The 14,154-nt window shown below is 46.1% G+C and overlaps 1 protein-coding gene and 1 pseudogene across 1 annotated transcript; both read left to right on the plus strand.

The window, feature by feature from the left end:
* Positions 1-3,235: 3,235 nt before the first annotated feature.
* Positions 3,236-8,878, plus strand: LOC140497790 (E3 SUMO-protein ligase KIAA1586-like; annotated as a pseudogene).
* A 311-nt stretch (positions 8,879-9,189) lies between these two features.
* LOC140532865 (kelch-like protein 9) lies at positions 9,190-13,903 on the plus strand. The gene has a single exon (XM_072651925.1). The coding sequence runs from the start codon at positions 9,190-9,192 to the stop codon at positions 11,134-11,136; it is 1,947 nt and encodes a 648-aa protein (XP_072508026.1). The 3' UTR covers positions 11,137-13,903.
* The last annotated feature ends 251 nt before the right edge of the window (positions 13,904-14,154 follow it).

A 14,154-nucleotide genomic window follows, 5' to 3' on the forward strand; every position in this document is an offset into this window, starting at 1 on the left:
TGTAAAGTCCTTCTAACTGCCCTAATAATGATAAAGTTCTTTGGAGTTACATGAATCATCTTCCCCTAAAGGAATAGAAACAGTTTACCTTATTGAGTCCCTTATGATTTTTCTTTCATGTTTATCCATTTATGCTTCTCTTGAGTCTTGTGTTTGAACATCAGACTTTCTATTTAATTCTGCTCTTTTCATCAGAAATGAAAGAAAGTCTCCTATTTCATTAAATATCTATGTTTCTCCCCTGAAGGATTTTACTTAGTTTTCCTGGGTAAGTCATTCTTGATTGTAACTCTAGCTGCTTTGCCTTCAAGAATATTGTTGGGGGTGTAAGCTCAGTTCCATGTGGACAGTCTCGGGCGGGTAAAGGTGAGGACTTCTAAACCTTAGAGTTCTCATGAGGCCCCCCAGGGAACAGCAGGGAATTGAGGTGTGAGACTGGGCTATCTCGTGCATTTCCGCCTCTTCCCATGGGAAAAGTGCTGGGAGAGAGCATCCCCGCCCTCGAGATTGGCCTGGGGTCTGAGCACACCTATTGTTGTCTAACAGGCACGGTATTCAGGTGCAAACTATGCAGCAGGAGAGCTTAAGTAGGGTCAGGAAAGCCTGAAGGCACTCTTAGCGCTGAGGGGCCCTTAGAGGACAGAAGGCTCCTCTTCCTTCTCCCCTCTCTCCCCCTCTTCCATTCTCCCATTCTCCCACTTCCATTCTCTTACTGTAAGATCTTTGCCTCCTTGGGAGATTTCTCTCTCCTCAGGAAGAGTTCCCCCTGCACATGTAACCAAGACCCTGAATAAAGCCTAACCCTTGTTCGACTCTGGAAAGTCTCTTCTCTCATACGTTTATCTGGTTTGGCCAGCCGAAGACCTGCGATAGGTAAGGTAAGACTCAGGTAGCCCTTAGGCCTCTAGGCCTGACAGAATATCATATTCCAAACCCTCCACTCTTTAACATGGAAGTCACGAAATTTTGTGTGACCTGACTATAATGCTGTGATATTTGAATTGTTTCTGCTTGCTTGCAATATTTTCTATTTGATTTGAGAGCTTTTGAATTTGTACATAATAGTCCAGGAGTTTTCATTTTGGGATCTCTTTCAGGAGGTGATCAGTGGATTCTTTCAATTTTTATTTTACCCTCTGGAGATAATATGTCAGGGCAGTTTTCATTATAACTTCTTGAAATGTGATGTTTATACTCTTTCTTTGATCATGGCTTTCAAGTAATACAATAATTTTAAAATTATTTCTCCTTGATCTCTTTTCCAAGTGTGTTGTTATTCCAATGAGATATTTCACATTTTCTTGATTATTTTTTATGTCTTGTGGAGTCATTAGTTTCCACTTGCCCAATTCTAATTTTTAAGGAATTATTTTCTTCAGTGAGCTTTTGTACCTCCTTTTCCATTTGGTCTATTCTGCTTTTTAAGAAGTTCTTTTCTTCAGTGAATTTTTGTGCCTCTTTACCATTAGGCCAGTTCAGTTGTGTGTGTGTGTGTGTGTGAGTGTGCATTTGTGTGTGTGCTTCTTTTACCAAGCTATTACTTCTTTTTTCATAATTTTCTTGCATCACTCATTTCTTTTACCAAATTTTCTTCTAGTATTCACCTCTTTCTTTAACTTTTCCAGGAATTCTTGTTGGGCTTGGATCCAATTAGCATTTTTGTTTTAGGCTTTGGTTGTAGTTGTTTTCATGTTGCTTTCTTCTGGGTTTGTGTCTTGGTCTTCCCTGTCAGCATAATTGCTTTTTATGGTTAAAATATTATTATAATTTTTTTTGGCTAATTTTCTAGCTTATTTCTTGACTTTGGATTTTATGTTAAAGTTGGCCTCTGCTCAGCTTGGGGTGGAGAGGCACTGTCCTAATCTTCAGACTTTTTTTCATGCTGCTGTTTTTAGAGCTAGTTCTGGGAGTACACAAGTTTTTGGGTTTGCTTGCAAAGTGATCTTATCCTGGGAGAGAAGTAGTCACTGCTTCCTGCTCTGTGCTTTTGTCTTTACTAAGGAAGGGCCCTTGCTCCCCCAAAGCCACAAATCCTAGTGCTTCTTTCTGTCTTAAAGCTGAGACCAGAGTCCCATCCGCTCCCTTGTGACAGGCCATAAGTGTTCCTCTCTGCTTTGGAACTAGGACCCCAACCTACATATGGGCAATAGAGGTGCCAATTGGTGCTAGCTGCACTCAGTGCCAGCAGAAGATCCCCTGTGATCACTTTCTGATCATTTGTCCAGCTCCCTTATCATCTCTGGGCTGAGAGCTCCTAAAGCTACAGTAGCCTCCAAGGCCCACTGCTGCTGCCACCACTTCTGCCCACCCTAATGACATGGACCTCTCCTGCTGACTTCCTTATTGGTCTTAGGTCAAAAACCTCTTTTTGGCTCTGTCACTCCAAAATTTAAATTTGTTTGGAGGGTTCCGCTGGGTGACTGCTTCTAATTCACTGCATCTAATTCACCTAAACCCTGAGTAATCAGTCACTATTAAAGTCAGTTGAAATCCCTCTTCTTCACTCCCTGATAAATGTGTTTTCCACAGATGGGCTAAGGGAGGGGACCCTTTTTGAGGCATGGGAAGTTTTAGGTGAACAATGCCAAGGAAGCGGATCTAGCGATTCCTTCCACAGGTGGCTGGAGGTATGATCATTGAGTTGGGCTTTTAACTATCTACTCCAATGTTCAGTTATCCCAGGAGTATGGATGTACCATACGATGGCTTATTCTTAGGTTAATTGCTGCATACAGGTGGCACAAAATGGAGTCTTGTTATCCATAGAGATGTAATCTGGATACCCAGACCCCCACATTGTTAGGTCTCAAGGGCTTTGACAGTGGGGCCTCCCATTGCAACAGCCAGCATGAGTGACAATTGCTTTAAGAACACACTGGAGTTGCTTCTGTGGAGGCAGGAGGGTAATGAAAACTAGCCACCAAGAGTATGTTTGTTGTGTCCCTAGGGATGTGACCTGCACACGTGACCTAGGAATGTGATGGGATCAGAGGAATTGCTCTAGGGGTGAATGGGCCTCTCTCTGTGTTAGCCAGATTCCTCTCTCAGTTACCCATGCAGTCATGGTTAATGGGTTACCATGACTTCATCATCCTTAGTATTTCACTGGGGTAGGGCTCCATATGGATTACAAATAGTGGTGTGCTGGAGTTGGTCAGCACGGTCTTTAGAGAGGCAATTGCTAAATTTTCAAGAATTCTTTAAACAGGCTGTTCAGTGGAACTAATTTGAACTTCAATCAGCTCCTACACCAGTAATGCTATTTGTTGCATTAAGACAGTTGGTGTCAATCACAGAAGAGTATATTTTCAATACATTATTGTCTGCTTTGAATGATTGTGGATCTAATAATGAATATTTTGAAATCAAACTTAATTTCATTGTGTTCTGATGGTGCTAATATAATGTTGGGAGAAAAAATGTCTGGCGTAGGTACAAAGTTGTTGTCACCATTTATCATCAATCTAATAAAAACTCAAACCAAGCTAGAACCTGTAGCTAAAGAACTTGAACCTGAAATTATTAAAATTGGTCAAACACTGGGACGAAGATGAGCAGCATGCATTTTGCCATCTGCTGTTGCTGTCTGCCTGCATTTCCTGCATCATATCTGCATATTTTCCCTCTCATTTTTACCCTGGCTTGCCAAAGGTAATAGAGGATGGTAATTTCTTGCATGACCTTACTTTAAGGATTGGCGCTCTTGAAGAATTTTCATTACTTTCAACTGCATTGTAGCTGAGATCAGGAATATCCAGAAACCATCAAATTAAGCAAATGCACCATAAGAACTTTGGAAAACTTAAAGATTGCTACTGGAAAGCATGAATCTTGGTGGCGAGTGGTACTGGAAAGCATGAAGATCTGATTAAGTCAGATTCATTTTAAGACATTTTATTTAATAAAAATTACTAATGTTCTTCCTAGGAATTCATTACTAGGAAATATAATTCAGCACTTGCACTTAGGTTATTTATCATCTGGAAACAAAAGGAAAAATAACTAACATTTACATAGTGTCCGCCGTGTGCCAGGCAGTGTGCTAAGAGCTTTACAATCATTATCTCATTTGATCTTCCCAACAACCCTTGGGAGGTAGGTGCTATTATTATCCTTATTTTACAGATTATTATAATTATCTTTATTTTACAAATGAGGAAATTGAAACTGAGAGAAGCTTGCTCAAGGTCAGCTAATGAGTGTCTGAGGCTGAATTTGAACTTAGTTCTTCCTGACTCCAGACTTGGCACTCTAATCCACTTCACCACCTAACTGCCTCGAAGAAGGCATTTTGGCTTATTTTGATTTATTAGAACCATCTTCTTGGACTTCTAAAGAATTAACCATAGATAGGTGGTGAAAAAAATTATATCATTTAGGTGAAATTTTAAAACATTTAAATTTTAAAACATTTAAAACATGAAACTAACTTGAACAATTGTTAGCATCTTAAAGATAAAATGTTGAATCAAACAATGTTCCGATCTTTACAACTATATAAAAAGCTGAAGAGACAGCAGTCGACAGTTCTGAAGTTCAAAGATTTTTCAGTTTAATTAGTATAAGCTGTACAAGGGTGAAAAATAGTTTGACAGTAGATCACATATCAAATTTAATGACAATAACTTTATTAGGAAAAGAATTAGTTAATTGAGGAGCAACTCCATTCCTTACATGATGTAACTCTAAATTGGCCAAAGATACAAAAGGTTAGCAAAAATCAATTAATGTACTCTGAGAATCAATCGATCATATGGAATTTATAATAAAAAGGACATATTTTGTTATTATTTGTAAGTTGTGTACTACACATCTTTTACATCTGTACATTTTATAATTTACAGCAATATCTCTACATATATATGTAGTATACACATAACATACATGCACACATGTGCATTTACTTCAGAGAGCTGACTCTTAAGCCGTTACTGACACTCTCCTGCCTAAGATGGAGGCACCCACCTGGAAGACACTACAGACCTGCTTCTGGGAAAAGACATCTTGTACCATGTGGGTTTGAGCAGCCTCTTTCTATTGGCTGCAGAGCCAGAACAGGCTGCGTCTTTAAAATGACCAAACTGGGACAAGCTGCATCCAGGGTGTGAAGGACCTTTTCACCCACCGTATGAGTACCAGGGACTAAGCCAAGAGGGGCCCTGTGGACTCCAAATGGGTTTGGGGTTTTGGTTTGTTTCATTTGTCCTGTTCAGTTCTAGGTGAAGGCAGAGAAATCTCTGGTCGAAGAGCCATGAGCTCAAGGTCTCATGAGCGATGATGATGATTTTGGAGATGCTGCTGCTAGTTCAGCAGGCATGCGCTAAGAAGGCAGGGTGTGGAGGGTAAGCCCAGGATGGCTTTGGATTTGGGCCTTGGTGGAACTGAGATATACAGGAATTGAATTAAGCTGTGAATTTAATACTCCTTCCTTCCTCAGACACTAAGGTTGTGTTAAAAGAGATTATGCCTCCTCTCAGGTGTGTGTGTGTGTGCGTGTGTGTGTGTGCGTGTGTGTGTGTGTGTGCGTGCGTGTGTGCATGTGTGTAATATTTATATGCTCGTACTTGTTATACCTTTGAAGTAAATATTGCTTTATAAAAGCTGCCCTGTTAAGTGGTTATAAAAGGACCTGGAGTGAAATGTAACATACTTGACCTTCAGGAAGTGGGGGGCAGGGAAGTCACTGCTACATATACAAAGAATTTATTCAAATTTATAAGAATACAAGCCATTCTCCAATTTATAAATAGTCAAAAGGATATGAACAGGCTGTTCTCAAGAGGAAAAAAATAGCCATCATATGAAAAAAGACCCAAATCCCGATTAAGTAGACAAATGCAAATTAAAGCAATTCTGAGGTTACAGTTCTTACTCCTTAGACTGGCACAGATTTTTTAAAAAAAGGAGAATGACAAATATCAGAGGACTTTGCTGGTGGTAGAGTAAAGGATAGCCTTAGTGGTGAACGGTTGGTAAACTGGTGCTCTGAATTAGTCCCAACATTTGGAAAGCAATTTAGAATTATGCCCCCTAAAAAACCAAACTGTGCATACCCTTTGCACCCAGGATTGCCACAACTAGTTTTCTAACCTAGAAAAATGGGAAAAAAGGAAAAAGACCCATATGTACAAAGATATTTCTAAGAATTTTTTTTTTAACACATAGGTGCCAACCAGTTGGGGAATGGCTGGACAAATTATAGTATATGAATGTAATCAAATAATCTTGTTCCATAAGAAATAATGAAAGGGACACTTTCAGAGAAACCTGGGAAAATTTGTACTAAGATAATACAGAGAAGTGAAAAAAACAATTTATATAATAATAATATTGTAAAGACAAACAACTTTGACAAACCTAGGAACCATAATTGTAGAAGGCTCATAATGAAAGATGTTACCCACCCCCTGAGAGAGATGCATAGGACTAAATATACAGAATAAGATATACATTTTTGGATATGCTCAGCTTCAGAACTGTTATTACTTGTCTATGCATATCTGTTACAAGGGATTCCCACCCCCACCCCCACATTGGTGGGTGATGGTAAGAGGGACAAATGCTTGTGAAATGAGAAGTAAAATAAAATAAGCCCACCCCACTCCCCAGGTTCTCTTAAGCGCTTTGGGAGATTCAGGAGTAAGGAAATTGGAGAATGGGTTCCTTTGTATTTTAACTCTTTATCAGCCTGTTCTTCTGAATCTCTGAAGTACCAGTTCCAGATCTTGTCACTTATTCTCAAGTTTCTCTTTTCCAAGATCCTCTGCTTAATCAAAGCACAGAAAAAAATGAGTGCATTCACTCATAGCACCCTCTTTTCCACTACTGTTCCTCTATCCCTCAGACATCTTCCCCATCATCTGCTCTTTCACTCCCATAACAAGAGCTGCTTCTTCTCTTTGCTAAGGCCGGTCCTGCTGCATGCACCCTCAGCTCCCTCTCCTCTGGTCCTCCAGCAGATTGGCCCAACTATCTCTCTTATCTTCAGTCTCTCCTGATATTTTAGCTCCTTCTCTACTGTCCTATAAACACCCTCTTGTCTCCTCCATCCTCAGATGGTCAATGTCTTATCTCTCTCTTCTCCTTGATCTTTTAATTGCCAAATCTAATGATTCTCATTCTTTAACCCTCTTGATCCCTCAGCAGCATTTGACACATTTTCCCTGACCTGTGTAGGGATATTCTTGGCTCATTCGGCCAGCAGCCAGTTCCACCCACCCCTCTGAAGTGTCTGGGGGTACCCCCTGAGAGGCAGTGGAGTGTTTTTTTTTAACCCATACACTTCAAGTTCCCATTCCAGAATATCTTCTCCACCCCCACTGTTAGACATAACAAAGACAGAAGGAGAAGCCCAGCCCACAGAACCCTAATGCAGAGACACAAAGGCCTGAGGTTTCTCTCTCACTTAAACACAGCCAGGCAGGACTCAATACTAGGCCTCTGATTCTAACCCTAAATCCCATTCTAACCCTATCAGTTAGAATCAGGTCTTTTGAATGAACCCCAAGTCTGGTTTTGTGGTCAAACAGTACAGTCCTTTCCTTCCCCATGTGGTAAGCAGCATGGAAAGTTAGACATTGTCTATGTATGCTCCAAATCAGGGAGCTGGTCACTCTTGTTACACAACACCATGTTTTCCTGGAAACAAGCTGCACAGTCCCTTCCTGGTGTGGATGACATCACCCTCAAATACTGCACATAGTCACCTTAGAGTTATCAGCACACTACCTTACGCAGGAAGAACCCTTAATAAGAAGCTTGGTTGTCAGTGCTGCCTCTGCTGCTTCATTATAGACACACCACTGTCTTTTCTTGAACCTGTCTGTGCCTTTGTTGGACTGTGAGACCCCAGTAAGATCCATAACTGGCCCTGGCTTTAGGATTGATGACCCTCAGCTCCATGTGAAGTGTACTGGCCAGAAGATCTTCTGATCACCTTGGTCAGTAGATCCCAGGCTTTGGGTAACAGCAGGGGGCCAGAAGGACCGCAAGGGTTTGTAACTGACACACACACCGTGTCAGTTTCAGGTCAGCCCGAGCTCCTGCTCACACGAACGCTCGCAACCCACGGGAAAGGCGTCCGGGCGGTAAAAACAAAAAAAAATGACAAATAAACGCACCAGGACGTGGGGCTCAGCTCCCAAGAGGAGGGAGAGGATGCTCTCGGGTCCCCTCTGTGCAGAGGGGAGGAGGATGGGTGTGTTCTGAACCTCCACATCCGCTCTGAATCGGGCCGTCTATTGGCTACTTTTGCCGAAATATCTGCTCTTTCTGTTCATTCTTGGTGAAAACAAAAGCTGTCCGGGAGGCGGAGGGGGAGGGGATGCTTTCAGGAATGGAAGCGGTGCAGAGACAAAAGCTTCGCATACACTTCTTCAGAGAAAAAAACCCACCCTTCCCGTAAGCACAATTACGAAAGCGACCTCCATCCGTTTTTCCTCTTACAAAATCATTTTATTTTTCACTTATTTTTTCTCCCTCCCACCTGCCCGCCCCTTCCCCCCCGGTAACCGATGTGCATAGTCAAGCAAAACCAATCTCCACGTTCTCCCGTCCAGAAATGTACGTCTCCGCAGTTGCGGCGGCGGCGGCGGCAGAGGCGGCAGCAGCAGCAGCCCCGGCAGCAGCCCCAGCAACAGCAGCCGCCGCAGCCGCAGCCCCGGCCCCGGCCCCGGCCCCGGCAGCGGCAGCAGCCCCGGCCCCAGCCCCAGCAGCTCCGGCCCCGGCCCCGGCGGCGGCACAGTCGGCTCCAGCCGCACCACAGGCTCCCAGGCTGGGGGCCCAGGGCCCGGATCTCTGCCGGACGACCAAGGCCCGGGCTCCGGGGGCCGAGCTCCGGCGGGGCCCGACGACCCCCAGGGACCGCCCGGCAGGCTAGGGCACGCGCACGCCGAGGCCCGCCAGCCGGGGCCGGGGCTGCGCAGAGGCCTAGCGCGGACCGCGGAAGGCGGGGGGCCTCGGGAGGAGGCCGCGAGCCCGCCAGCGCCCCCCCACCACCTCGGCGCGCCCCCCCCAACCGAGCCCGCGGGCGCGCGAGCGGCGCAGCCCCCTCCCCTCCCCCCTCCTCCTCCTCCTCCCCCGCCCGCAGAAGAGCCGAGCCGAGCCCGAGCCCCGGAGCAGCAGCGGCGGCGGCGGCGTCAGCAGCGTCCGTCCCGGGCCCTCCGCGGACGAGGGCAGCGGCGCGGGGGGATGGACCATTGCGGCCCCGGAGGGGAGCTCCTGGCGGCCATCGGCGAGCGGTGCCTGGGGCCCGACGAGGAGGCTCACGTGAAGGCGTCTCTGGGGAGCGGCGGCGGCGGCGGCGGCGGCGGCGGCGGCGAGATGGGCGTGTCCGCCCACTTGCAGTCGTCCAAGGCCGGCACGACCCGGTTCTTCCGCAGCAACACGCACAGCTCGGTGGTGCTGCGGGGCTTCGACCAGCTGCGCGGGGAGGGCTTGCTGTGCGACGTGAGCCTGCTGCCCGGCGACGGCGATGAAGCGTTCCCCGTGCACCGGGCCATGATGGCCTCGGCCAGCGACTACTTCAAGGCCATGTTCACGGGGGGCATGAAGGAGCAGGAGCTCAAGTGCATCAAGCTGCACGGCGTGAACAAGGTGGGCCTCAAGAAGATCATCGACTTCATCTACACGGCCAAGCTGTCGCTGACCATGGACAACCTGCAGGACACGCTGGAGGCGGCCAGCTTCCTGCAGGTGCTGCCGGCCCTGGACTTCTGCAAGGTCTTCCTCATCTCGGGCGTGTCCCTGGAGAACTGCGTGGAGGTGGGGCGGCTGGCCAACACCTACAACCTGACGGAGGTGGACAAGTACGTGAACAACTTCATCCTGCGCAACTTCCCCGCGCTGCTGCACAGCGGCGAGTTCGAGAAGCTGCCCTTCGAGCGGCTGGCCGCGGCGCTGGCCAGCAACAGCCTGCAGCACTGCGGCGAGCTGGAGCTCTTCAAGGCCGCGTGCCGCTGGCTGCGCCACGAGGAGCCGCGCATGGAGCTGGCGCCCAAGCTCATGAAGAACATCCGCTTCCCGCTCATGTCGCCGCAGGACCTCATCAACTACGTGCAGACGGTGGACTTCATGCGGGCCGACAACACCTGCGTGAACCTGCTGCTGGAGGCCAGCAACTACCAGATGATGCCCTACATGCAGCCCGTCATGCAGTCGGAGCGCACGGCCATCCGCTCGGACAGCACGCACCTGGTCACCCTGGGCGGGGTGCTGCGGCAGCAGCTGGTGGTCAGCAAGGAGCTGCGCATGTACGACGAGAAGGCCAACGAGTGGAAGTCCCTGGCGCCCATGGACGCGCCCCGCTACCAGCACGGCATCGCCGTCATCGGCAACTTCCTCTACGTGGTGGGGGGCCAGAGCAACTACGACACCAAGGGCAAGACGGCCGTGGACACGGTCTTCCGCTTCGACCCGCGCTCCAACAAGTGGATCCTGGTGGCGCCGCTCAACGAGAAGCGCACCTTCTTCCACCTGAGCGCCCTCAAGGGCCACCTGTACGCCGTCGGGGGCCGCAACGCGGCGGGCGAGCTGGCCACGGTGGAGTGCTACAGCCCGCGCATGAACGAGTGGAGCTACGTGGCCAAGATGAGCGAGCCGCACTACGGCCACGCGGGCACCGTCTACGGCGGCCTCATGTACATCTCGGGGGGCATCACTCATGACACGTTCCAGAAGGAGCTCATGTGCTTCGACCCGGACACGGACAAGTGGAGCCAGAAGGCGCCCATGACCACCGTCAGGGGGCTGCACTGCATGTGTACTGTGGGAGAGAAGCTCTACGTGATCGGAGGAAACCACTTTCGGGGCACCAGCGATTATGACGACGTGCTCAGCTGCGAGTACTACCTGCCGGCCCTGGACCAGTGGACCCCCATCGCCGCCATGTTGAGGGGCCAGAGCGACGTCGGGGTGGCGGTGTTCGAGGATAAGATCTACGTGGTGGGGGGGTACTCGTGGAACAACCGCTGCATGGTCGAGATCGTCCAGAAGTACGACCCCGAGAAGGACGAGTGGCACAAGGTCTTCGACCTGCCCGAGTCCCTCGGGGGCATCCGGGCCTGCACCCTCACCGTGTTTCCTCCCGAGGAGAACACGGGGTCCCCTTCCCGAGAGTCCCCTCTGTCCGCCCCTTAAAGCAGGGCGGCTGCGGATTCCCCTGGTGCGGGTCCCGTGCGGGTCTGGGGCGGGGGGACAGGGCTTCGGGGGGCGGGGGGTGGGGGGGCGGGGGGTGCCGAGCCCTCCTTCTGTCGTCCTTGGTGTTCAGTAGCTCTTAGCTTAGCTTCCCGTGGTGGGTCCAGTGGCTGAAATGACGTCATTTGTGATGGCCGTGTGTCGTGGAGCGCTTCTCTGTGGTTCACGAAAGCATCCCGAGTGTCTGTCCTGCGGAGGGGACGTTGAACCCGAGAAAGAGCAAGGCGGTGCCTCCCGCAGGTGTGTCGTGTCTGGGCATCCCTGCCTTGTGCGACCCGTGTTGGGTGGGAGGCTTGCGGGTGGGGTGCAGGTCCTGTGTGACCCTGTCCTGCGTGTTTTCCCTTTTGTGTGGTAACTGTCTTGTAAGAGTTTGGGGTGAACTGCTTCCGCTGGTCTTTGAGCATTTTGGCCACCTGATTAGGTGAGATGCATTCCAGGCAGAGGAAGGAAGTGGCTCAGACAAGGAGATGTCATTGCAGAAATTGCATGAAAGGCAAGGCCTCTTTCTGTGCCAAGGGCCTGCCATCATGGGTATCATCTGTTCCTTTCCTCACATAGGCATGTACAGGAGAAACAGCAAGTGTTCCAAAGTTGATTGTAACAACAAATAGGAAATTTTTAAAAAATCTTTTCCCAACAATGTTTTCATTTACAATAACAATTAATCGATAGGAGTAATTTTAACTGAATTTAGGGGAATGGGGCAAGGAGCAGCTTCAGTCTGAGACACTAGATTTGACCTGGCCCCCATGTCAACCAATACCAATGTCCCCTTGAATTCTCCCTGTTCTTGGCTTATTGATATCACTTCGAAGCCATGTTGCTGTTGATAAGGTTACTTAGCACAAGATGCACCTTCATCAAGAAAGTGTCTTTGCTTCATGAACTCAAAATTTCATGTTTAACTTTTGTTCAATAAAACTTGTAACAGAAAAAAACGTATGCCTCTTTCTGCATCTTGAGTTTGCCGCTTCTCTTTCCAGGATTAGGCATTGGGCTTCATTACAGATCCCCTGGAATCATAATTGGTCATTGCAGTGATAAGTGTTAATGTGGTTTTTTTAAAGTTGTTTTTCCTTACACTGTTGTTATAGTATCCGTTTTCTCCTGGTTCTGATCACTTTACTTTATATTAATTCATGCAGGCATTCCCAGCTTTCACTGACAGTGTCTCCCATCATTTCTTCAGGTATAATAGTATTCTCTTACATTCATATACCATACTTTTTCAGCCATTCCTCAACTGATGGTCACCTCTTTAGATTCCAGGTCTTTGCCACTATAAAGCGTTGCTGTCAGTAAATTTTTATACATATGTATCCTTTTCCCCTTCCTGTGATCTCCTTGAAATATAGATCTAGTGGGGGTTTGGATGGTCAAAGGTTATAGAGTTTCGATACTATGGGGACATAGTTTGGTTTCCAGAATATCTAATGTGCCTGTTTTCCCAAAGCACCTCTACCATTTGTTATTTTCCTTTTTTTGTCATCTATGACAATCTGACAAGAATCTCAGAGTTGCTTTAATTTCTCTCAGCATTAGCAATTTTGAGCTTTCCCCCCTCCCCTCACATGGCTCTTTCTTCCCTTCTTATATCCTCTGATCATAAATTGACAGCTTGTAAATTGGGGGGGTGGCACTTATTTTTGTAAACTTTAATCACTTCTTATATATCTTTGAAATGAGATCTTTATCAGAGAAATTCTTACAAATATTTTCCCTTCAGATAATTATTTCCATTCTAATCTTAGCTCACTTGGTTTGGATTGTACAAAAACTTTTAAATTTTATGTAATGCATTTTATCTTCTTATTTTATTGTCTTCTTTATCCCCTGTTTGGTCAAGAACTGTTCCTTATCTATAGGTCAGAAAGAAAATTGCTTCCTTGTTCTATTTTTTTTTTTTGTTGTTTGTTTTTTTTGTGATATGACCTTTATTTTTAAGTCATATAGACAAAATTTGGATGATGCTAGTGTATATTATGAGATGTTCATCTAAACTTAATTCTGTCAGACTGCTGTCCAATCTTCCCCAGCGTGTAGTGAATCCTCATCTACGGAGCTGGCCTATTTGAGATTACCAAACACAAAACTACTACTTTTCTTTGCTTCTGTCTGCTTTGAACCTCATTTATTCCACTGATTGATCTCTCTCTTTTTTAAACCAGTACCACATTGCTTGGATGATTTCCTTCCTTATTACCACTTATTTTCATATTTTGTGGTATTTCCCGTATGATTCTGTATCTTTTGTTCCCACAGATTAATTTTTTTATTATTATTAGTTCCGTAAAGTAATCCCTTGGTACTTTGATTGCTAGAGCACTAAATAAGCAATTTTGGTAGTATTGTCCATTTTCATTGCATTGGCGTGGCTCAGCCATGAGCAATGGGTATTTCTCTAATTGTTAAAGTGTGTGTCTTTATTTCCTTAAAGAATATTTTATAGTTGTTTGCATATAGTTCCTGTGTGTATCTTTGTAGACTAGCAAGTATTTAAAAACTTAAGTAGTTATTTTAAATAGAATTTCTCTTTCTAATCGCGCCTGCTGGATTTTGTTGGTAATATACTGAAATATTGATCATTTACGTGGATTGATTTTATATGGTGCAACTTTGCCAATTATTTTTTCCATTAATTTTTTAAGTTAATTCTCTAGGGTTCTCCAAGTAAATCAATATATAATATGTAAAAAGCAATCATTTTGTATCCTCTTTGCCTGTCTTTATTTCTTCTATTTATCTTTCATGTCCTAAAGCAAATATATCAAATGGCAGTGGCAGCAATGGTGGAGAGCCTTGCTTTATCCATGATCTTTATCCATTTTCCTGAAATTATTTTTATGTCAAAATTATTTTTCATATGCCAGGTGTCCATTGGGTGTATGGCTTAAGATGCTGGTCAGTACCTTTTCTGTGCCAAATAGCTGCCTCATGTGGTTTACATACTTACGTTTATCA

Source organism: Notamacropus eugenii, chromosome 1, assembly GCF_028372415.1.
Source record: "Notamacropus eugenii isolate mMacEug1 chromosome 1, mMacEug1.pri_v2, whole genome shotgun sequence".
NCBI classification, from domain to species: domain Eukaryota; kingdom Metazoa; phylum Chordata; class Mammalia; order Diprotodontia; family Macropodidae; genus Notamacropus; species Notamacropus eugenii.